Source organism: Lagopus muta, chromosome 5 (genome assembly GCF_023343835.1).
Source record: "Lagopus muta isolate bLagMut1 chromosome 5, bLagMut1 primary, whole genome shotgun sequence".
NCBI lineage: Eukaryota > Metazoa > Chordata > Aves > Galliformes > Phasianidae > Lagopus > Lagopus muta.
Window position 1 is genome coordinate 15,407,815 of NC_064437.1, and position 25,016 is coordinate 15,432,830.

The 25,016-nt window shown below is 38.4% G+C and overlaps 1 protein-coding gene across 9 annotated transcripts in view; it reads right to left on the bottom strand.

Moving 5' to 3' along the window:
- Positions 1–25,016, bottom strand: part of HFM1 (helicase for meiosis 1) — a 58,540-nt gene that overhangs the window by 33,057 nt on the left and 467 nt on the right. For 5 of the 9 annotated variants that reach the window (XM_048945720.1, XM_048945723.1, XM_048945724.1 and 2 more), the window contains exon 1: positions 534–589. Coding sequence is in view for 3 of the 9 variants with exons in the window: in XM_048945718.1 (XP_048801675.1) it covers positions 54–175; positions 534–604 (193 nt within the window). In the remaining 6 variants the exon portion in view is untranslated. Of the gene's footprint in view, positions 1–53; positions 176–533; positions 632–18,694; positions 18,941–23,226; positions 23,385–25,016 lie in introns of those variants that run through there. The other 4 variants (XM_048945718.1, XM_048945717.1, XM_048945725.1 and 1 more) reach the window with 4 other exon arrangements.

Sequence of the window (25,016 nt, forward strand, 5' to 3'; positions counted from 1 at the left end):
ATGTCAAGTTAATTATCTGTCAAGTCATTTAAAAGGAATGCCAAATATTTTACCCGTGCAACTGCTGGCTGTGTTTTTTTCAAGCTCCCTCTGTAACTCCTCTGCAGGTGGAATTTCATCAATTGCTGGAGCAGGTGCAATCCACCAAATGTTTGACTTGTTATTTTCTAGATCTCTATCATAAAAAATGCAAGGAAAAACCATTCTTAAAGCAACACCTAGATGAAAACAACCATTTCTCCTGCTCAAAAACTTTTAAACTCATGTGATTTTTAATCACAGTAAATTTAAGAGGCAAAAATTCAGCTAAATTCTTCTTACACTCGGAAGATACACCTGCATTATCCAAATCTTGTTAGCTAACCTGAGAAAAATATTTGAAAGCATGAGTTCCTGGAACCATGAAATTTCTAGCCTCAGATTTCTATTAAGAAGTGGAAATGGAAGTTACATTTAAAAAATCTGCTGCTAAGCAATTCACAGTCTGGAAATACTTGGGAAACAATTATATGTATTTAACTGTAAATATTTACCTTTTGTTTGTATCTGGTCTTTCATAAAATAAATTATCCAATGAAAAAACCTCGTCCACAGAGCTGAACATTTTTAGATTGAATGTTAATCTCTAGACCTGTAAAAGGCAGTACAAGTAACTGAAATTAGGTTTCTAGAACTGGACCTGTACAAGGAACATGCATTTCACCAGAGATACGTGCCAATATTTCATCTCTAAATTTACTTTTGCTTTTAGAGATCTTGTCTGAACCCTTAATGAGGCTTCATAAAGAGAATCTCCCTCATGACATAATATAGATCCTATCAACTATGACCAAAATATCCTTTAGGACAGTACTTCAAACAACCTTCACCTTACCATGTGTCAGTAGTAAATAACTGGTTAATACTGACGATCCAGGTAGAGCTTTCTCTATCTCATTTTTAAAACTAATGCTGAAATTTGTTTAGACATTTGCAGACTCATTCTTTTCTCGGACTGTTTCCATTTTGATGGAAAAAAAAAATACAACATTTACCACTGGAACAGACCGTCAATTTCACAAAATAAATGAATGGCTCTATTATTTTAAGTACATATATATTATTTCACAAGTGAATCAGACTTCTTTTTCACATATAAGCAAGATACTCACCTGGTTAACTGGACTGTGGGCCCAATTCCTTAATGAGATTTGTTAGAAAACAGCAGGATCACAATTCACAAATTGTTTTTAAAACATACATTAATAAAAGTATCATTCTGTTAGTACCACCTCTAGGCACTATGCTATGTTTACATGTTGTGTTGAAAAGTTCCATTGCTCTTTATTTTGCTTAAGGATGGACTGAAAAAGCAAAGATCTCACTAGAAGAATAGCACAGAAATGATCTTATGAGTCAAAACTTTAGGTTCACTTATACTTAGTAAAATAGCAAATCAACTTTAACAATTTAGAAATGCCAATTTAAGACAACTCTGATAATAACAAAGCAAACATACCTTCTTTGCCTATAAAGACAAACTAAAGATGATGATCTTTGTTGGTTCTTTTTTGCTCCAGCATCTCATTATAGTAACATAAAAAAAAATAAAAAAAATCTTACAATGCTTTGCAAATAGAATTCAGGTTCACTTAATTACTGTGTACTGTCACTTGTGAATGTAAATTAAAAAGATATATTTTCCTTCCACAGAAGCTGCAAAACTTCAAATACTCCATAAGAATCTTTCAAATTTAAAACAGAAAACATTTCACAATATGAGCAGAATATTAAGTGTATAATCATAACTGTGACTACAGTGATTTAGATTCCAGAATTTCAAACAAGAAACCTGTCAATGCCCCCACCGCATTCCTTTTCAGTGCAAATCTGCAACATTTCTGTAAACCTCTGCCATTCCCCAACACCGGGCTTTGCCATTTCTTCCAGCAGCAGCGGCATTAGAAATCATAGTAATGTAACAAGACAGGCCAATTTTGCCACCATTCTATGGCATATGCAATGCCAGTAATCAAAAGCAGGAGTTGTCTCTTTGGGTATAAGGGCAGCAGAAAGCATCCAATAGTGCCACCAAGCTGCATTCAATCAGTGAAGGGCCACTGAAGAAATAAGCACCTCTCCATCAGCTCCAATGAGCTGCAAACACGGCTGCGCAGTATTAAATGGTTTTCATGCATAAAGTACAGAATGTGCAAGCCAAGGTTGTGCAACACCATCTGAACATTTTTTCTGTATGCTTCCCACCTTTGAGTAGTCTTTGTTATTCACATTAGTTAAACTCCAAGGTGCTCCAGGCTCCCTCTCTACACAGCCTTCATTCTTTGACTGGCTCTGTTAACTCCAATTGCTCAGTGACTCAAAATGATACACATTGAGGGGAAAACCCTGGCTCACCGCTCCTTTATGTGTTGCTGTATTCACACATCTGCTCACTGCCTGCCCGTCAGGATATCTCCACAAGAATCCTGAGCCAAGAAATTGTGAAAAGTTTCTCAGATTCTTATGTGCAATAAACCAAAAAACCAAAACCAAACAAAACCAAGGAGGCCTCAACACTTAATGCTGTCGGTTAGCACAGGGAAAAAATACTCAAGATGGCAAAACAAAGATGTGCAGGTGCCTGCAGAAGCACCACCAAATATTGATTCACTTACAAAGGGACACGTGCCAACTCCTGTAAGCAAAGACCTTTTTGTGTATCTGCTTAAAGAAATAGCTTTCTACAGACACATGGGATTTTCTTCTGTTTTGAAGCTGCGTTGCTCTTTATTTCCCCCTAAGCCCCATTGCCTGCCTCAGCCGGCCGCCTTCACCTCAGCGAATTCTCCAGGGGGCGCCAACGGAAGGTCCCCACCTGCAGGGACGCCGACCTAAACAAACGTTCGTGCTCCCTCCCAGCCGTGGAGAGGTGCCCTTGGGCTGGAGGCAGGGGTCATCAGCACCTGCCAGGCTCACTCCCCGCTACCACAAGGCCGAGGCCTCCCTCTGCTCTCCTCCCTCGACCGAGGAGGGCGAAGCTGTCAGCGCGCCTCCCGTCACCCCCGCACAAAATGGCGGCGGCGGTGAGGGAGAAGCGGTGATGGAGCGCGCTCGCTTCCCCTCAGCCCGCTGCGGTCAGAGCTCCATGCACGCGCTCCGCGCTGCGGGTGCCAGATTTAGGGCTTGGCCAAACACGGACTTACCTGAAATTACTCTGTTGTCGGGAAGCCCTTGCTAGTTTTTACCCTGACACAAATCAGCATAGGAGGCTGATATCGTGTGACTGCATTATGAAAAGGGTTCCTACAGGAGGGAGAAATGAATACACTGGAAATACTGCTCCTTAAAATATTTTCTAGTGGATTTCCGAAAAATTGTGTAGATATATTCTTGCTGCTGCATTAGAGCAGCAAAGGTGCCTCAGACAAATTACATGCACTGAACCAGCACCACGTGAAGGATTTGTGAAATGCAGAAGTGAGTTGCTATTATTCTCCCCCAGAAATGCTGGAGCTTGCAGTTCAGGACTTGCCGTTAGAGCACAGCTTCCAAACAAGTCAATTTAAAATAAATTGCAGAACTGTCTCAGAAAGACTCAATTTTGAGCTGGTTCAAAGCTTCGTGCCACTCAACAAATACTATAGAGGCAGCAACTGTAAATATGTATTTCCTCATACATAAATAGATGAAAAGGAGACATAAGATTTTCTCAAATATTGATTGATTTTAACATAAATAATTTTTATTTAAGCAACTTTTTTGTTTCACTTTCTTGAAAATATTAATTTTTAACTTTCGATTTCAGCTTTGTAGACATCGTTTACATATGTATATTCTCTAGTGCTGTGGAAGTGCCTGGTCAATTGAAAGTGTGCAGGAAAGGCTATATTCCTTTTTGCAATTCTTTGTATAGGAATTTTTCCCCCCCCCCCCTTTATTATTGCTTCTGATTGCCGATTATTTGACTCACATCAAAACTCTTTAATATTACAGTATTCCAAAGCTGGCACCACGTGTAGATGCTTTCATCCACCTCTCATCTAATGACTGGGCAAAGAGCCAAGGGCAAGAAACACTTTGTTCCTACTTCCAACATGACAGGATTTTGGCCAGCACAGAGAAACAAAAGATTTTATGATAAACAGCTTAGAATGCAAACAAGATTGCTGATGAACACATTGTCTGAAATTAAATTCTGAAGCCACCAGAATTATTCACTAGTTTATATAACAATGGGAACGTTTTTGAGGACTACTCATTGTATTCTTGCAATAAATTCTGAAACCAGAAAACATTTTTACTTCTTACTATTAGAGAATGCCTGCTTCAATTCTGGCCTCGGGCAATTTTCCATCTTAGTTCACAACATCTGCTTTTAGCTGACCAGACTTTAAAAGTTTAAAGCGATAATACAAACAGTTCATTTTTAAAGCTATTTTTTCTTCGATTCCCTTCCCTAGGTGACATCTCCCTCAACACACATACACAAATCACATAAAATATATAGCAAAGCAGTCTCTCAGCAGCTCTGAGACAGTTTAATTTTTGATTTCCCTCAAGCCTAACATCTGATCTGCCATATGCTTTGAGTCTTTCCAGCTCATAGAGATACATACTAAGCCATAAACCTCCATATTCTGGAGAATGCAACTAGAAAAAAATCACGAACACCAGACATTGGTCAGTGATCCATATGATAACAGAGTAATCCTCACACTAAACACAGATTTGTTAGAAGCATCAGTTTTCTCCAGAACTTACAAAGTGAGCAGATCAATTAAGAACAAATTAAAAGCAGAAAAACAACGAGACCTAAGAATGACAGTTGCCAGTATCCTATCTTAGTTTCCTTTGCCCAGCTTTATCCACAATTTCAAAGACGTGACAGCATAAACACTGGTCTCTAAAAAGTGCCTCCCCTCATAACAAATCACTGTGAAATATCAGGAGGTCTTCAAATCACATACAAACATTATGATTTTGTACCATGTGCTTGAGATTGTGGCAATGACTCATTTATTAAAGAAATCATAGTAAAACTTATTTAGAATTTAAAAAATATCTGCAGTTGTAACATTCTTCTCAGTCAAAACCAGGCAATAAAAATATAGCACAAACTAGGTTGCCTAATTGAGGAAAAGCAGGGGTGAATTTCTTCTGTTTTGTCCTGCTGACTAGCACTTACTTGGCCCTGTTGTCGCACCCCTGCAGAAACTTAAACATGTAAGTAACTTGACTTATGGAAACTAAAGTTACTCATGTGCATAAGCGTTTGCAAGATTGGGTCTTAAGAGAGCTAAACGCAGCTTCCCCTGGAAGCTGGCAGTGCTGCCCTGCATGTCAGCCAGAGGGGATCTCCCAGACTGATACACGGCGCTGCTCCCCTGGGTCCCACTGAGCAGGCTGTTAGTGCCTTGCCCCTAACATATGCTTTCCCAGGAAGTGTAGGTCTTGAACTTTGATTTTTATGCGGCTAAATATATTTAGCATATGGTTTTTCACAATGAGTTGGGTGAAATATTTTTTATTCCTGTACTTCTTTACCTTCGTTCCCTGTTTTTACTTTCTCATCCATACATTTTTTCAGACACGAGCTTCTCCTACAAAAGCTGTCAAGCAGACTGGCCACCAAGGACCATTTTTATTATGTATAGTATTTGTATCTTCTAATTAACAAAAGAACTACATTCCATATTTAGAACTCCACCCTGAACAAATCTCATCATGTACAAATGTCATTTTATATCACTCAGTGTTTAGAGAGTAGCAATTTTGCACATAGAAGAGATAATATTGAGAATAGATCTGATGGTTCACAGAGCTGATACTCTGTAGTTTTTGTATGTTTAATCTGTTGGCTCAGTTGATAACATGAGGTACAGACAGAGGAAATAAAATGAGATCAGTGCTGTGGGAGCGTGTTTCATCAGTGTGCACTCGCTAGGAGGCAAGTCATTGCTGCTTCCCTTAACATATGTGGAATCTCCCATTGATAAAGTCCAGGTGGATTCAGATTTTTAATAAATAGCAAATAAAGCTGAAAGTTGTATCTGCAACTGTTTTGGAAAACAACTGCTATTTTCATCTTGTCATTTCCAACAATCTGCTGTTTGTTTTTTTTTTTTTTTAAATGTGAGGACGGAGACTACAAAAATTTGTTGTAGTCAGAGCTTAATAGAAGCAAAAAGTACAAAAAACCCTCAATTTATTAGCTTTTTGCTCTAAATTGTTGTGGATCAATGATATATTGATCTATGTAACATCTGGATGCTGAATTCTCCGATGGTTTGTTCACTGTCACAAAATCCTGTCAGCATTTCTTGTTTTGCACTGGAGACTATGGTATTCCATTGGGAAGAATGATTCAGAAGATCCTGAACAGTAATACATCCGTATGTTTCTTCTTTTTCTCTAACGTATTATAAAATGTACAGATTCTCCTTCTGGAATAATTTTATCATTTGTAAAAAACAGAAGCACTTTTAACAAAAATAACATCATGAATACTCTTAAGTTCTACAGTAAGATCCCTGTTCCTGCACAAAACTTAAGTCATGTTTGATTTTTGCAGTGTGAACCTATTCATAATTTTATCAAACTGGTTCCCTGCGAAATAGCCTGTTTTGCTCATGTTTTGAAGTAGTGTGAACTGTTTATGGATTTTCAGCTTCAATTATGAAAACAAACAGAGCAATCTTCAAAGATCAATCCAAATCACCAGGTAAAGGAGAATTTTGAAAATTACATCCAGTCTTCCAAGTCTTTAGTTCTACACCTATTCCCAAACACCACCTGCAGAACAGTTAACTGTGAGTTCAGATTATAACCAAAAGCTTGCTAACTTGCAGCTGCTAATTAAACTGGCAAAAAAACCCAGCCCAAGAACTATGGAAAGAAGTCGCCCACAAAGTCAGTCAGGATATGCAGGAAAATAAGGGAAATAAGATCTTACCTTGGAAAAGTTGCTCATACAAACATTTTAACATCACTGAGACATTTGTCAATGTTAAAGGAACAGTTTTGAAAATATGAGTCTAATAAAAAATGAATACATATTTTGTTTTTCACATGGCATTTTTATTTATCACATGAGTTTCTGTTTAATGAGATTTTTTTTTTTTTAAATCTGACATATAATGGTATCTGGAATAGACCAGAAGTAAGGAGACCTCCATCCTTGGTGTGACATTCTGGCCACTTAGTCATCTATATGTCTGATTCCTTCTCTTGAAAAAAATTTATGTTTGTGATTCTGTGTCCATTCCATTTTCTCTAGGGAAAAAAAAAAAACACCAAAAAGACAGCAAGTAGGTACTGACCTCTTCAAGATATTCATCCACACTCCATTGCCTTCTGAAAATAAACACAAATACAAAGATTTCTAGAGAAGCTGTTTCTGCTCTCTCCCTTCCTTCCTTGATCCCATTCCCTTAGTAAGCTCAATTTGATTAAGTTCCTGAAACACACAGACTGTGTTTAAAGAATCAATGTGATGCGTGTGTAAGGTGAAATGCATTCAGCCTGTATGATTAACAGCTTGATGTAGTCAGGTCAAAGACACATATGTATTCAAGATAATTCTGATAGTTCTTACCATCTTTCCTGAGGTGACAGTCTGCTTACTCAGTTATTTCTAATAATCTTCTGTGCTGTAGCTGTGCAGTGCATTTTAAGTTAGACAGCAACAATGTGCCAATTAAGTTTCTGCAGAGTATGTCATCAGAACGCACTACAGATCCTTAGCTTTTTCAAACTAGGTCCGTGTATACAGATTTTGTTTGATCTCTGTTCCATGTCAGCCTGGTTTTGAAACAAACTGTAACTAGAAGATAGTTCTTTATGATATGTTAGTTATCAAGAATGTAATCTATACTGATAGAGTGAGAAAGAGTTCATGCATGAACTGTCACGATGTGGGCCTTTGAAAGGTGCGAGGAAGCCATACTGCTGTAAATGCAAAAAGAGGTTGACATTCTAGTGCACACAAGAATGGTGTAAGTATCTAATATTAAAGCATCTATTATATCATAGCTATTGGTCTCACTGACTTTCTTCTACAAATCATTTGAACAGGATATTTTTCCCAGTTTAACCGAATGTGTATCTATTTAAATTTCAGTGATGTATACTTGGTTTGAAAATCTTCTTGAAATAAGTGTAGTTCAAAATTTGAAAATAGTGTCTTACATTCATATGCAGTGAGCTGTTCAGGTAATTCAGCTTTAAGCTATGGCACTTGAGGCAATTTCACCCGTTTTGACACATTATCTTCTGAAAAAAATAAGGTTATATGAGAAGCAGCAGAATTAAAAGCCTGAATACACTCACATTTAAGAAACTGTCCATCACCAGATGTGTTTATTCCAAGCAAAGTGCAGACTCCATATTGCAGGACGTCAGAAACAGGTATTGCATCAAACTGAACATGTTCTGGGAAAGTTCCAACTGAGAAGTAAAGGCAGTGACTGAAGCTTAGGGATTTCTCACCATCACAGAAACCTTTGAGTTCAAATTCCCTCTGTACTTTGGCACAAAATGTTGAAGATGGTTTACATGCACTCAGCTTAGCCTCAAAGTAACACAACAGCTTTGGTGACAGTGGAGAGTCAGAGATAGCAACATGTTGCAAAGGAGGAGAACTTCTGTCAAACTACATTTACTGATAAAAATGGAAGAGGCAGCAAAGAACACTGTTGAAAAATGCAGTATGCCGACACACTACCAAAAGAAACAGAGCTAGAAATGAAACACTTTTATAACAAGCTGACTACTGACAACGATACAGAAAGTAGGTGACAGCATTTCAAAGTCAAGACATTCTACATACTTGTTGATGTGTTTACAACATAGATGAAAGAGCAGTTTCAAGATTTCACAGAGAAATGCAGGCTGACACATTGACATTGATAAAGTTTTTAAAACATCTTCTTATATAAAACCATGAAGAAAACTTTGCAATTTGCATATTTAGTCCAGATAGTTACTAATCAGTCCTGACACTTCTTAATTCAAGCTATATAAATTTACTATTGTTATTTTTTTTTTTTTAAGATACAAAGAAGGGGACATGTTTAAATAAAGATGAAATGGTCAGTGGATTGAAGACTGTAATTATGGAAGAACAGAGGATGTCATAACACTCCACACTGACAGCTTTGTCAGCCTTCTTCTGAAGGTGTTTTATATATGTTTTCTATTGGAATAGTCTATTGAAAATTGAAAGCCTTAGCTTTCGATTCTGGGGAAGATTTGGGAACTTAAAGAAACAAACAAGTTCCTACAAAGCATAGTCGTCTTCTCCATTCCCATTTTTTCCAGACAACATTGTTACCACAGCACTCACTGAAGAATTCTTCCTTTTGTGTAAAGCAACTTAAGCACACATCTCCCACTTCAAGTGAGAATTCTTAGGCACTCAGTTACTCGGTTTTGTGGTCCAGGTTTGCTTCATCTCTCTGTGGTAAAACTGCCCAAAATGGTATGGAATAATTAAACCTTATGTAGGAAGAGTGTGTATGTGGAAGCATGAGGAAAGTGACCTGAGGATTGGGAGGCTCCTCCAGCCAAACCACAGCATTCCCCTAGGCTATGAGAGAATACAGTCTTGTGCTCACTTGTCCAAATATTTAATTCATGCAAAAGAGCCCAACCAGATACCCACTGTAATTAAGCAAAGTAGGTCTAGTGACATTTGGTTCACATTCGCAAGGAGAAACAAAGGGTCAAATCAATATTTAAGAGTGGAAAATTTGATCACATTCTAATAACTCTAAATTTCAGGAGCAGATTCTATGTAACTTTAAAAACTGTTTAAAGTATGATGAAAGAAATGGAAAATTAAGAACTACCTTAACAAAATGCTTTTGGAACTCATACTAACTTACAAAAATTAGTAAGATCAAGTGAACTGCTGTTGTAGCACTGCCAACATATATATAAAAAGAAAATCTATCATCTGTCAGTGTCACCTTGTTTTATCTTGTTTTTCTCTCGGCTTTTGCAGAGCCAGAGTTGTAAGACCAAGGAGGCCATGTTAATCTCCAACAAGAGCCCCTGTGTGTAAAAACTCAGAAAATTTCATCAAGTCACCACCTTTTAAGAACAACTTTTCCTTTTCTCTCCACTCTTTCTTGTTTTCTCCAAAGCATGACCTTTGGACTGTATTCATGGTCTGTACATTGACTTTGGAAGTGGGGGGATTTGAGACAGAAATATTTCCTCAGGCAGTAGAAGTGGCAACAGCAGGAGTACCAGGGAGAACAAAGCATTAGGATAAATCTCCTCTAAAAAAATAAAATAAAAATAAATACAACACAGTGTTAAGCTATTCCTCCCAGCTACTACATACCACAGGGAAGAATCTTAATCACCAGCACGTAAGGCATACAATATAGACCTTCAGGAACTTAAGACTGAACTTACATAAACCTACATTAGCCATTAGAAATAACAGTCATTAAAAAAAATTGAGTGTGAGAAAGAATTGCACTAAAGTGTTAAGGCATAAGGCTGGTGCTGATAAAATTTTAAAGCACTTATTTATGGTGTTGCCTATCAGCAAACTGCATCTGACAGCTCTGCTGCTCTCGTCTAGCTACTGCTTTCAGGAATGCCATAGGAAGGTAAAGAGAGACAAGGCAATTATTGTGATGGAGGCAAGATCTATCAGTAATAACGTAACAGTAACAACTGTGCAATAAAACAGTGGACATCAGATCAGTGAAAGAGATTTACTCAGTAGAAGAAAGGGAAAAAAGGAAGACCAGAGGGAAGGGCTCTGAGAGTGGCTGAGAGACTCCTGGAGCAGGCATCCAGACAAAGAGGACAGGTAAGTAAGAGCTAGTGAAATACTAAGGTCAGCAAAACCATGACTCGCATTAAAACAGAGGAAGGGAGCAATAAGAAGCATGTTTCCACTTAGAGTTGGTCAGAAAAGAGAGTTCTCCTCCTGGTAAAACTCAGATACCTCAGACTGTTTTGCTTTTAAAATACGTCAGTTGTTTCATGACTTTCATGACATCAAAACCTTGGGCAAAGAAGCTGAACTTTCTGATTATGGTGAAATTTCAACAGATCATGGCTTTGCTTCAAAAGCATTTCAGTGGTTTCTAATTCACTCATGAGAACCTTGTAGAAAAAAAAAAAAAGTATTCAAATGAGACTTTGAAGGTGCAGCATTCTTTTCTTGATTTCAGTTGTATTTTTGCAACATCTACAATTTTCTTAGTTTCAGTCTCATAGTGGAAATCCTGGCAGTTATATATTACATATTTATACATTCCAGTCTTAAAAACAAGCCATCTTTTTACCACAATGATTTCCACAGCTAGAGAGTATGTAGCATCTATTCCTGAAGCCACAGGTAGTTGAAATTTGCATGAAATGGTATTTTTATATCATATTTCGATATTATAGAAAAAACTGTTGGCCATGTGTTTGAAAAGGATTAAAAAAGCATCATCCCCCTATTAAACTGGGGAGTGGGGCTTGCTACATACCAAATTTCTGTTGTGTATTCATGACATTTCAAATGAGTGCTGTTTTAAACATCAAAACCCACATGAAATATCTATAGAAATATTGGAGAATAGAGGAAAAAAAACTGATACTAAACACCAAAGGAGGTACTGCATTTCATTACTATGATCGTTGCATTAAAGCAAGCTTTTAGGTTAATAATCTAGCAGTTCTTAGAAAAAAAAACAATATTTCCATCACACACAGCCAATTTCTCTGGCTTAAAATGAACTCCTTTCAAAGAAGTTAACAGTTAATATTGCTAAGGGATTTTTACCCTCTTGCTAAGCTGTCTAGTTCTAAAACACTGGCTGGAAATAGGACTTCAAGGCAGTAGAGGGAAGCATAAGCTGAGTTCAGGAGCTTTCTGTGATTCTGCATCCATTGAATCATTAGTACTTCTGAAACTCGAGAAAACTGGGTATTGTATAAAATAGCTGCAGGGAGCAGCTTCAGAACATTAAAATACAGTCCACAGGCAATCTTCTAAAAGAACTCCTCTTTCCATAGTTCTGTCCTCCTTTTTAATATTTTAAGCTAGATGCCTTAAGTGATATATGTATTACTTTCCTTTCAGTATGAAATCCCTATCTTTGATGGGATGCTTTGGTCTCGGGGCCCCAGTGCTGCTGTCTGCTGGGGGCTCCACAAGCGCTTCTCAGCCTGCTGGGATTCAGCACACCTCAGCCAGGCCTGCTGGAGTGGCGTACGGCACAGCTTTCTTTGTATGTATTTCTTTGTTCCTCTGCGTAGGGCTATGAAACAGTTTTCTTAGGAGCTGCAACTCTTTGTTCTTGCATGGGTAGCTCTTCAGAACTGGAAGCGCAGTAGACAAATGGAAAACAACAAGTATACTGTTGGTACTTTTCATTAATCAGTGAACAGAGGGTTTAACGCTACTTCTGTTATGGTGAGCATACGAGCAGTAAATACAACATTGCCTATAACACTAAAGTAATATGAAATAAACGTGTAACAAGAGGAGCAGAAGCCTGGAGTTTTGGGGAAAGAAGAGGAGTTGACAGGTTTTAAAGGTTGGTTTTTATTTTTAAAATTCCAGAGGTTAGAGGCAAAGTTCCCTGGGGGTTAGAACTTTAAAAATGATGTAAGTGCTGGAAGTATAAAAGATGCAATAAGGAAAGGTTTCAAGCCAAGTCTGTTTTTCTGCTTATTCGTTCTGGGAACAGATTTTCCTCTTTGGTCCTTTTCGCACCACTGATGCCAAAATATGGAAAACAGGAATACTGACAATGTAAAAAAAGCAAAACAAAATAAAACCCAACACCTAAATATTTTAAAATGAGGATCAATAGGTGGAATGTACCTAGAATTCATAGATTTTAAAAATGCATAAAATAGTACACTTGTCAAGCAAGAGTCTTGTTTTCCCCAAATGACCTTTAACTTAAACAATTTAATTTCGCTGAAGCAGAACACAGACTTGAAACAGAGAAATGTTCGCTCATGGAAGGTGCACAGAAGAAATCTGCAGTATCTAAAGGATCACAAAAGTAACAACAGTGGAAAAGTGAAATTACAATTGCCTAGAAACAGTTTACGACAATGAAAACTTAGCTCTGTGCACTGATTAAAGAAAAAAAAACAAGGGGAAGCAAGCTTGCATGCATGCTGTTAGATCATATTGAAAGTGACATTGTGCTAAAAGGATTCAGCCAAAGAAGTTGCACCAGTGTAAGGTAGGGCAGAATTGGGTTCTATCACATATATTATACATGCGCTGCTTGTTCTCTTCTTCTGTTCTGTTTTATTCTGACCTAATAGTTGCCCCCCCCCCCCCCCCCCCCTTGTCTGCAATGCGGACTTCATCCTTGATCCCAGATAGCTTCCTTTTCCTGTGTATTACTACTTTCATTGCTTTGTCCATCTGTTTTTCTACCAGTTTCATCCTCATTGTAATCTTCCATTAAGAAATCTATTGAAGCTATCATGAGATCTATTTGCATTCCTAATGTGAGATGTTTGTATTTTGACTTCATTGTTTCCCATTATAAGCACACAGTAGACACTTTGAAATAAATCAATTGAAGACAAATTTTAAGGTAAAAATAGACTTGTTTGTTTGTTTTTAAATCCTCAGCTATCCCCACAGGCTCTTCACTGATTTCAGGATCTATTCAAAGTTTCTTTCCTTTCCTCCATGGATTTTCTCCAGACTCCCCTTTTATCTAACTGGAAATGGAAAGTCTAACTTTCCATTCCACCTTTCCTTAGGAAGAAATTTTCAACAGAGTTCTGTGGGCACCAAACACTATCAAGTAAGGCTGTGTCACACACACAGTATGTACTGCTTTGCATTGCATGTATACAAATAAGGTTAGCAGGGAATAAGTTCCCACTGGCCAGTACCATGCAAAAGTGCCCTGGGATAAACAAACCACTCACAACACAGAGTATCCTTAACTGTGACTGAGGGGTATATTTTTGGTAAAAGCAAAAGGAAATTGGGTTTTCAAAGCCAAGAGGAACTGTTTAGGACACAAAGCCTGTGGCTACAAGAAGATTGAATGTAGTAGGGATTGTGATGGAATAACCTCTCAGCCTTTCTTCTGGCATGAAAGACAGTGTTCATAGGGAAGTGGAGCATTGCAGTTGCCTTATTTCTTTGCTTTACTCATAAGACAGCTTGCTAAGTCGTGGGTTTCCGCAACAGCCTCAAGATTCTTGTAACTAGGACAAACATGAAGCCTTCGCAGTTTTCCTCAGCAACTACCAAATTAACACCATAATCTTCTAGCAATTTTTCCCTGATTAGCACTATTTTCCATTCTGTCCTTTGTTAATTTTACTGACATTCTTTAAGAAACTGCAGCAAGCTGTTTTTGATGTCTAAAAAAATTTTAAATCCTTCCATCCAAAAAAATTTATTTTTGATCCTTCCATCTAATCCTACTCATTTCCAATTTCTTATGAAACCTGTAGGATAATACCCATTTCTAAATGACTCCTTTTATTTTGCTAAAAATTCCATTTAGCAGAGGGACAGTAAAAACCAATGATCAGTATGACAGCGAGCAACACTTGAGGAACGCACACAAGTGACAGTTTATTACCAAATTTGTACAAAACCAGTGACATCTCAACACCTTACTTGTATGGAGCATGTGTGGGTAGCCACATAGCTGACAATTCTGATGTACAACATATGATCATCATGATATGCTTCCTTTCAGGAACTCCATTTTTTGGTAGACAAAAGAACTGAAGTACTCATTTTTGTGGTTTAACCTGGCTGGTAGTTACACACCACAATGCCATGGGATGGCCGAGAGAATGGAAAAGGGGAAAAGGAGGAGAACTTATCAGCTGAGGTAAGGGCACTTCAACAATAAATATAAAAACAACACAACCATTGAAAAAACCACCAAACCACAGCACACAAAAGGGGAAAAAACAACACAAAAACAAATGAGTAAGTGATGCATTAGTAATTGATGCACAGGGCAACTGCTGACCTCCAGCCAAGCCACGTCCAAACAGGCCCCAAGCAGCAGCAGCAGCCACCCCTGCCACTGCCGATGCCATATGGACGGGCACTCCTTCAGTAGGCTGAGGCCACCTGATCAGTTTCTGCCACGGCAGTGAGCTTACTGGCAGGGCAGTGTCAGAAGCAGAGAAGTCCTTGACTGGGTACGAGCAGTGCTCAGCAATAACTAACACTGTGGTATTACCAACATTATTGTCATCTCAAAGCCAAAACACAGCACCGTGCCAGCTACTAGGAAGAAAATTGACTCTATCTCTGCTGAAACCAGAATGCTCATGAATTTATTTCAGTTATCTTAACATTACATGTTTTGGGAACGTCTGTTGGATAGCAGTATTTCATTTCCCAGAGGTAAGTGCTTGGGCTTTGCTGCCTTCTCAAAAAGCAACATTATTTTTGATCCATTTAACTCATCACCTCCATGTTTTGTAGCTATAATAGGAAGCAGTTGCATAACGAGCTCACACATTTCTGTAGCTATGCCATATGGTCCTGTGGTTTGCATACTGCAGACTGAAGAATAATTGAAATGCAGTCATCCAAATTCTGCCCAGAAAGCAAAGTGTTTGGCTTGCACACATTCTATCTGGAACACAGCTACACCAAATTGCAGTATTAAAATATTTCCTCACAGAGGACATGAAGGAAAGCCACAGAGTCTGAAAACTGGGTTTTGACTTGAGGAAATGTAGGAGTACTTTTGGAAAAAAAACAACAACAAAAACTAACGTACTACATCCTACCCCTCAAAAACATAAACAAAGCAAGCAACCAGTTACAGGCAACATGACAACAATAATGTTTTCCAGATAAGCTTCTGCTGCTTAGTGGAGCATTAGAGACTTACAGCATTTGAGGGTTCAAAAAGTTTGTTTTTAAATGGCTGTCCCACCTATTCCAGATACAGCCATCTTTTCTGCTTGTACTGTCCCTGATGTGTCTGGAGACCACTTGTCTGCCACTTTATCACATAGGGACTTACCACACGGAGAAACAGAAAGAGCTGTTTCCCATGCTCCAGCTCACAAGTGCACGTGCACTGTGTACTTGTAGCACGTGTGCTCTTAGAAGAGTGGCAAAGGACAGCTCTGTGTGGTACTGAACTGAGGTGTGCACCTGATTGCTGGTCATCATGAGGAAGCCTGACACCCTGAGCAGATAGTGGAAATGTTCAGCTGCCTGTCAGAAATCCCAAGCTGTCCCTCATCTTGCAAGTTTCTCCACTGAAATAACAACAGAGCTGAAAGTTTCTGAGGATTTGGACTTATTTTCTAATCACAGGCTGCCTATTTTGACACTTCCGTATGTTTGGGATGGGAACAAGGAGGTGGCAGAAGAAACCAAACAGGATTCTCACATCATCGCATTGCTGGCCATGTGCTGGAGCCTGAAAAAAGGACTTCAGCATTTTAACACAAACATTTCACAGGACAGAAGCCACAATAAACTTCAATGTTTTCCTGTGCCAGCCTGGAGAAGTTATCACCTTTTCATGTAATTAGCTAAGTTGGTTGTTACAGCTTTCCACATAAAAAGAAAAACAATTTCATTGCTGTGATTACTTGTAGCTGAGAGTAAAAGAAAAAAAAAAAAAAGAACAATATCAGACAATTTTCTTGAAAAATAAATGGATCAGTCAAGTTGCTGAATTCTCACGAGAGAACTCATCCTTGAAATTTAATATAGTATAAGCTCAGCAGTGTACCAGTGCACACTTTAAATAATGCTTTTCCAAGACACGTTATCCTCTCCTTTTAATGAAAGCAAAAAAAAAAAAAGAAAAAAAAAAAACCACAAAGAAGAAAAAAAAAAAAAACCCACAGTAAGCTACATATCTATGTATCTAAGTTCAGTAACTATCACCTCTGCAGCCGTGCATTGCAGCAGTACTGGAGACTTAAAGGTACAACTACATCAAGTATGAACACATTGCAAGAAATTAACTGCTTTTCTTAGATTTTAGCATTGTTACCCCAAGGAGAAAACAAAGTAATGACAGAAGAATTAAGTATATGACAATCAGCACTGATAGTTGTTCTGATTTACTGCTGCACTGGGAGATCTTACAATCATGTTATTTAGTTGCCTAGACTAGGGCTTGAGGTACCCAATGTAAATTTCTATATTTGTCTTTTGGCAAAAGGACCTGGGAATGTGAACCATGAATACATACAGCTACACACAGATGCCAGGCTAGAAAAACAGACACCAAGAGCTACCAATAAAGAATGCTTTCACAGAGAGCCTCTTGTATACGTTACCTGTAAAAGAGAGGTACTGGAGAAGCGAAATGGCAGTCACTGTACTTCTTCCTCAATAAAATTCAGCCATTATTACATCTGTGTCAGGGCACACACAGAAAGCCAGCAGCTCCACTGGTGGCAGTAAGGAGGGATGCTGGGGTTGGGCAGGACACATCCCACCACCACAGCTGGGAGCAGGGCAGGGAGAATCCTGGGGAGCCAAGACAGCCCCAGCCCTCACCTGGCACCTCCCTGGGTTGTGACAGCCCAAGGTTGGGCCAGGATGTCAGGACCCAAGTCCTGTCTAGTTCAGAGCAGTAGCCTAAGCAGACTCCTGGGTACCAAGCTAGGACTAAACAGGGCCCAGCAGTGCCTTCTGGACCCTAGCAAGTCTGAATATCTTTACCACTTCAAAAACAGCTTCACAATGACAATAATAAAATCACCCTAACAATGTCCCTGACTTTCCTCCCTTTGGAGAGGTAGGAGTAAAATTCCCATCAATCTCAGTAATGCAAATTAGCATCTATCCCCTATCAGGAGAGGAAAAAAAGGAACTATCTCTAAATGTTTGGATCAGTAGCTTACCCCTTACACTCCAGCCTACAAGATGATTTAATGTGCAGAACACTCATGCTGTAACATTCTGCACTTACACTTTCAGTAGATGAAATGTAACTGAATACCATAGGCACATTTTCTGAGTTTGCCCGTACTTTTGCTGCCAACCTTATTAGAACACCACAATAGTCTACAATTCTACTTTCTAGATGATTTACAAGATATTTTTTTTCCAATGATCAAACCCAAAGATGGGTGCACAAGATTTTTGCACCTCAAGATTTTTTTTTCCTTTCCTTTTTTGCAAATAAAGCTTCTGAAGAAGTAGAATTTGTGTCTGTTTTAAAAGAGAATTTTTTTGGCTTATCAAATGTTTGTAAACCTCAGAAGTTGCTATCCTTGGCTCCAAAGCTGTCATAGACAACTCAGCAAAACAAATGTTTATACTTACACTACACCGTGGTTTGATTCTGCTTATTGTAAATAATATCATGAACAGGCAGCAAACACATATTGTTGGAGGAATAATGGCATTCCTTCTGTCTTAATACTTTAGCTAGTATTCAATATGAAGAGAATTAAAGAATCTCCTGGGAAAAAAAAATTAACTGTATTGTCTTCAAAATAAAAACAAACTCCAGAAATGAAAGCTATCATACTACAATTATTCGTTCTTCAAAAAATAACACAGTGAGTACTTTAGATTTACTGCTTTCAGAGCTTATTCAATATTATCAAAACAGATAGCAATAAAGCCTGTGGTCGTACACATGTAATGCAATGGGAAGTGCAGTGAGAGCAGAGCAGCAAGGTCCTAGGTTTTAGCAAGTGAGGACTTGCTCAAATGCAACAGCTGTAGTCACAGAAACAAAGGAAGGAAGCTGCTTACCTGCAGAAGGCTTCAGGTATGCAGAGATCTCCAGTGATACACCCTTGTCTCCACTGCCAAGCCTTAAATGAGCTCTGGGAAGGGCTGGATCCTGGCTTCAATCCCTCTGGTCACTCAGAGGCATTGAATGCACCTGAGCTCACCTGGATTGGCCCTGCTTCTCCCACAGGTACTCAATCACTGTTTCAGGCTGTGACTTGCACTTCTGCTACAACGAGCTAGCATAAAAGATGTTTCTTGAACTTCCTAAGAAGATCATGTGCAGAATGGATCAGAATTGATGTATGATTACATTTTGCCCTGACTAGCATTAGGTATGTCCATAACAGCTACATGCAGGTAAACATTTTCAGAACACCTGTTATCTCACTGACTCTGTCAGCCAATACTGTATCCTTCGGAGGAAAATAATTACTAAGGAACATTCATTGCTGCTCTTCTAAACACACATGCCTACCCAGCACACACAACCCAATTCAGTGCCTTCAGGATGGTTACATATGCTTAAAGTTAACTGCCCACTGAATTGCTTGGTTGGATTATGTTCAGTGCAGCTCACAAATCCTTATTTCAAATGCAAAATAAATTATTTTAAGAACAGTAATGTATATGTTTACAGGTTAATAGTCCTGATAACTCTGAGATGTTGAGAGGCTTCTACAAGATGTGCTCCATGGTCTTGTTTCTACAGAAACACAAAATTCAATGTATATCTAATTGACAATGTCAGAATACAATTTTTCCCACAAAATATCTTCACCTCTTGACACAAACTTAAGCAGCTTAGATTTACTGGACTACTTCTAATTTGCATTAGTTTTGCTATGGCAGATTTCAAATGTACAGGAGACTAAAATGCTGCTTGGATTACAGCATATAGTGATAAAATGAAACAAAACTCTAAGGGCTGAACTGTAATACTCAGCAGGTATTTCCCTTCTGGTGTTTTTCCCTTAAATTACCATTGGTTTAGGTCATATACAGGCATTTAGGTACTGTTGTGTAATAGAATTGAACACCTCATGTCTGCATTGTTCTCTGTGTCTCATACTGCAAAACTTCAAGGAGAATTCAGTGCCAGTATTTCAGAAAGTGCCTATTTAAAGTGCAGTATAGATACCCAACTCTAACAAAGCAATTTACACAAATTTCACTTGGTCTCTTTAGCCTGATATTGCTGAAGAAAACACCTGAGTTCCTAAAGTCCCCCTAATGTACACTTGAAGAGGCTGATATTTTGACTAAGTAGAGCATTAGGGCATCTCTGCTCTACATAAACATATCAGGAGGCCAGGTTTCAGTGCCAGGGCTCAGTCCCACAGGCAGCCAAGCCTCATTCACAGCTCTGGTGGATTTGAGTTCACCTCTGGAGTATTTTAACCACGATCTGTAGCTGAAGGGAAAATTAAATGCTGATGGTTTAAAGACCAGAGAGCTTCAGGCTCTGCATTATAACATCATACACGCAGCTATACTAGGTCTGCACACCAGCACCTCTGCACAGAAGAGAACGTTTTCACCACATTAGTCTTTCTTAGCCATATTCCCATTACTCAAAATTATTTCAGCATGTATGATAACACACAGGTATTAAATTGCTTTGTTCCTTTCATACGCAGTGCTTGGAACACAGTGATGGGGACTGGGTTTAGTCCATTTCCCAGAAAGTGCCTCTACCAAGAAGAAACATACAAAGAAAAGTGTATTTCATCTGTATAACCCAATGCTACAATTACAATCATATAATATCTAATTATGTACTCCATAAATCTTCATATTTTGTTATGAAGCTCATAATAACAAAATCTGATAAATAGATTCTCTCCCTGGCCACTACCAATTGAGTAGAAAAAAATACTTATTTATGAAGTTTTATTAATAAAATGTGAATAATTCAAACGGCTTCTTCAGTGAAGAAACAGCAGTAGAGTATGCTCTTATTTGCATATAGATGAAATGATGCTTTAGTGTCAGAGTGAAGAATTAAATAATACGAATTCTTACAGTGCAATCCTGACAGCCTCATAAATATCATGGTCATAAGTTGCAGTTTCCTAAAATCTCATTTTATCTTTTATTACAAAAATATGACCAAAGGGCCAAGTTCTTCTCATTTTACATGTGTGAGTATTCCCAATGACAACATAATTATGCAGTAAGTGAGGTTACCAGACTCAGCTTTATGTCAGATAAAGGAGCAAAAGCACAGTGTTATCGACGTATCTATTAGGAGAACAGAATCATTTAACTATTAAAAAAGCACACCTTATATGCTGGTGAAATGTAGAAAACAATGACAACTGTAGCTCTACATTCAAACAGATGTTTCACATACCAATAATATATAATACAGGCAAAAGAAAAGCACTCAGTTTAATATTCATAAGATGCCAGTTTTCCCCTTAGCCACGTAGGAACCATTTTGGCCAGGCCCTGTATTCCTGTTAAGCTATAAGCAATCACAGAAATTGCAGCACATACAAGAATATTCAAATTACTTTAAATGGATAGTTGCTGCCAAGGAAAGCTTTAATTTTGTCTAAAAGTTGAAAAAGTCTCTGAAGCATCACTCCAGACCAGCTATACTGCTTTGCTTCTGGCTGTATGTCTCAGTCTTTTGTCGAGGCACGGCTGTTGAGCTGATCCTGTAACAGACTGCAGTAGCAGAGTATGGAAGGACAAGATTTGGGTAGAAAGAGCTCAGGTGCACAAAGTGCATTCTTCTATGTGGCAAATAAAGGCAAGGGCTGGAGACTCTCCTTGAAGTGCTCTGAGAGATATTGAGTAATCTGAGACAAAAAGTGGGTGCAGTCATCTCCCCTTTACCTACAATTTTTCTTTCCCATCCCACAGCGCAGTGCTGAGGAAGAGGGACAGGGCAATCAAAGATGGAAAAGGCATACAAAGAAAGGAAAGTCAGATGTGGGGCGGTAGTAAGAAAAAATTATTTATTGAGTTTGCGAAGAGCTTGTAAATATAGAAATTTATTTACAAAATATAGCAAAGATGAAGACATCAAGAGCCAAGAAATCCACCACAGCCCTCATCTGCTTTTTTTTTTTCCAAGAGTTAATTGTTGTTAGCAGTACTGAGTTGAGTACTGATAGACAACACTATCTGAACTTGCTTGGGTCCACCTACCAGGAATTATTCCCTCCTACACCACTTTTTGGTAGATTTAAAGAGCCCTAACATTCAAATATTTTTTTCTGTACATTTACGTATACACTGCTGTGAACTCAACTTTCAATCCATTTGGTTCAGTAGTTAAAATTTTAATTCTTCAATTACATAGCATTTTCTTTGACAGGTCTTTTCTGTACTCATTTCATTCTTCTGATATCTATCTTGCAGAGCACATTATGCTTGAATCACCTTCATGATTTCTACACATATGTAAAAATTGCCACCATTAACATCTGCACTCCGCCTATGCAACAAGGTTTGCACGGACCCTTTTTGCTACAACATCACACTTGGAACTTGTGTTCAGTTATTTGCCAGTTTACTTACTGGCCCTCTTCAAACTTTTCCATTGTGTAGGATAACCACATAAGATTACTCTTAGGTATATGTCTTTTACTGACCTTATTAAAACATAATTTATTTGAATGGGACCTAGATTATGAAAGGTCAAGAATTCCTCTGCATCTTTGGGGTAATTTTTATGTCTATTTTTAACTCTCTCTAAATAGGCTGTAGAAGCTGCTATATTATAGTATATTTTCTGACACAATATTTTTTGACATTTCAGATAGGTCTAACTGATCAGAAAATACTGGCATAGACAGTCATTGCCACATCCAAGCACATTATTCTTGGGCTCCCTAGCATCACAAAATAAACTCATTTGCATGTGAGAGCAAAGCTGGCAATCTCAGCTTTCATGTAAAATGGTTAAGGTATGGAAATGGAAAATGAAAAACAGAAAGAAAAAGCCTAGTCCCATGGTTTTCAAATCAATCTCTTCGTGTTAGTGCAAGACTCATGAGTCCTGAATGATTGAATTTGACAGTATTCCTAAAGGGCACAATAGCATGAAGAGATTTGTCTCAACCTGGTGCTAAAGAGAGAAAATTCTGCCATAGAATCATGTTGCTTGACAATAAGAGGAATTAAGTTAGGAAACATGACATTTAGGCTAATGAAGACTGAATAACATATTCAACAGCCTATATTAACATTAAAGTGTACACACTGGTATACGTATGTATTGTCAGGGCAATAAAAACTTGTAATATACTATTAGTATACTAAATAGTTTCTAATTTCTCACTCTTAAGTTTCTAATTTATGAGTAAATATTTTTGGGACTAGTGGGATGGAAGGATCTCCTACCTCTGTCTGTGCTGAAAACATTCCTCAGTTATCTTTTTGAGATCTTTCCTTTGAGACTGAAGCACAGTAGAAGTACAAGGAGACTCATGCTAGCTTAACTGACCTAAGAAGAAGTTAATAGCTGTGTTCTGGCATCGACACAGACTATTTTAGATCTGTCAACAACAACAACAAAAAATAAAAAACTGATTCACCTGCAGATTCTGGCAGCAGTAGATGCAATCTCACAGTAAAGTTTTGATCCTTTCTTGGAGAGCTCCCAGAGGTTGGCTTTGGCAATTGCTTGTCAGCCTTAAGCAACGTTCTTCTTGGGCCTGGCTTGTCATTTGGCTTCTCATCCTACAGATCCAACCTAGAGATAAAGCCACAAAGAGGGGACAGTTCAGCACTTTGACTTGTAGAGCATTAGACATGCTGCTTTGTTTGTCATATTTGGCTGATGCAATTTCTTCTCTTTTGTTCTGAGAAGCTCTGCCTTAGTACATTGTTAGAAGTGGAAATTCAATGTTGAATGAGAAGAGGGAGACTTCTCTGTCCCAACAGCAAAGAAGGAAAGGGATTTCTGCTTTCCCAAGCCAGCATAAAAGGAGCATTTCTCATGCTTTAGCAAAGGCACAGAAGCTGTTTTACATATTTTACAGTCATTCTGAATAAAATTAGCTAGAGATACTTAAGCAAGGATTAAGGAAATTGAGTGAAAAAGGTATACATGATCTATTATTTTTTTGTTAGGATGTACATGAAGAAAGACACTGTTGAAGGGGTGAATTTTGGGAAGATATTTTTATGAAAGTCACAGCCAGCTTGACTGAACTTCTCTCTTAAGCAGATGAGAAGCTAGAACGTAAAAAGCACTTTTAGAGATAAATGAAGGTGAGCATTAAGGTTGGCATTTCTGGCAGACTAAGGAGGACAATAAAATAAGAGGCAATATTACATTATATTGCAAGTGCAGTTATGCTTATGAAACAAATATTAGTAAATTGGACATAGCGGAGAAGAAGAAAATGGAAAGACAGCACAAGGGAATACAATGCATTTACACCAATAGGAAATAAGAAAATGGAGAGGAACAAGTGATCAAGGCAGATAAATCATGAGGGTCTAAATGAAAAAGCTTTTAGGTGCTGGAAGGAAGAAACTAGAGGTATAACAGAGAAAGAAACCACAGCTCTGTAGAACCTATTTTAGAAGATAAAATGAAAGGGATTTGTCACTGCCCATGAACGCAAGCGAAGCAATAGTGAGAAAAGTAGTATCGGTATTGCTAACAGAAATGCCAAGAACAGAAGCTTCATAGAAGGGGTGATGGTTCAGTACGTAGATTCCCACAGCACAAAAGCAGACAGGGCAAGAGGCAGGCTGTGATTCTGGCCATGAGGCAGCAGGGCTGAACACACATAATCACCAGATCTTTTGCAAATATGAATTTGAAAGTTATGGCTATACAGTGCAATGGAATGCTCAGCAGGTAACACCGTCCCACCAGGCTAACTGAAAATGGCAGTGCCTGATGCTAGCAGCAGGACAGTCCTGCTCGAATGAACACTTACATAACGCTTCCAACTTCTAGAAGATTACATGGATAAAAGAAAGCAGAATTTGTCATTATTTTGTCATTATCCCTCATTTAATTCATGTTTGCTATAATCTGCTCTTAAATACCCTCACCCTTAACCTAAATTGTTAAGCCTTACTGTAATTTAACTGAGCAAAACCTCTGAGCAAAAGCTGCTGCACTGCTTTGTTAAGATGTCTGAACAAAAGGTGCCAATTAGAACTGTTGGGGAAAAAGATAACCCGTCCCACAGAAAACACAAAAGCAGCTGAGCAACATATCTGGGCACCCTCTTTCGAAACCGTGTAACAGGAGACCACGCAGCTCGGTAAAGGCAGCGGAACCTGTTTCTGCTTTGAAGTTCTCTGAGTGCTGTGAGGCGGCAGCCGAATGGCAGCGCTGCCCTGGGAACCTCGGCAGCATCAG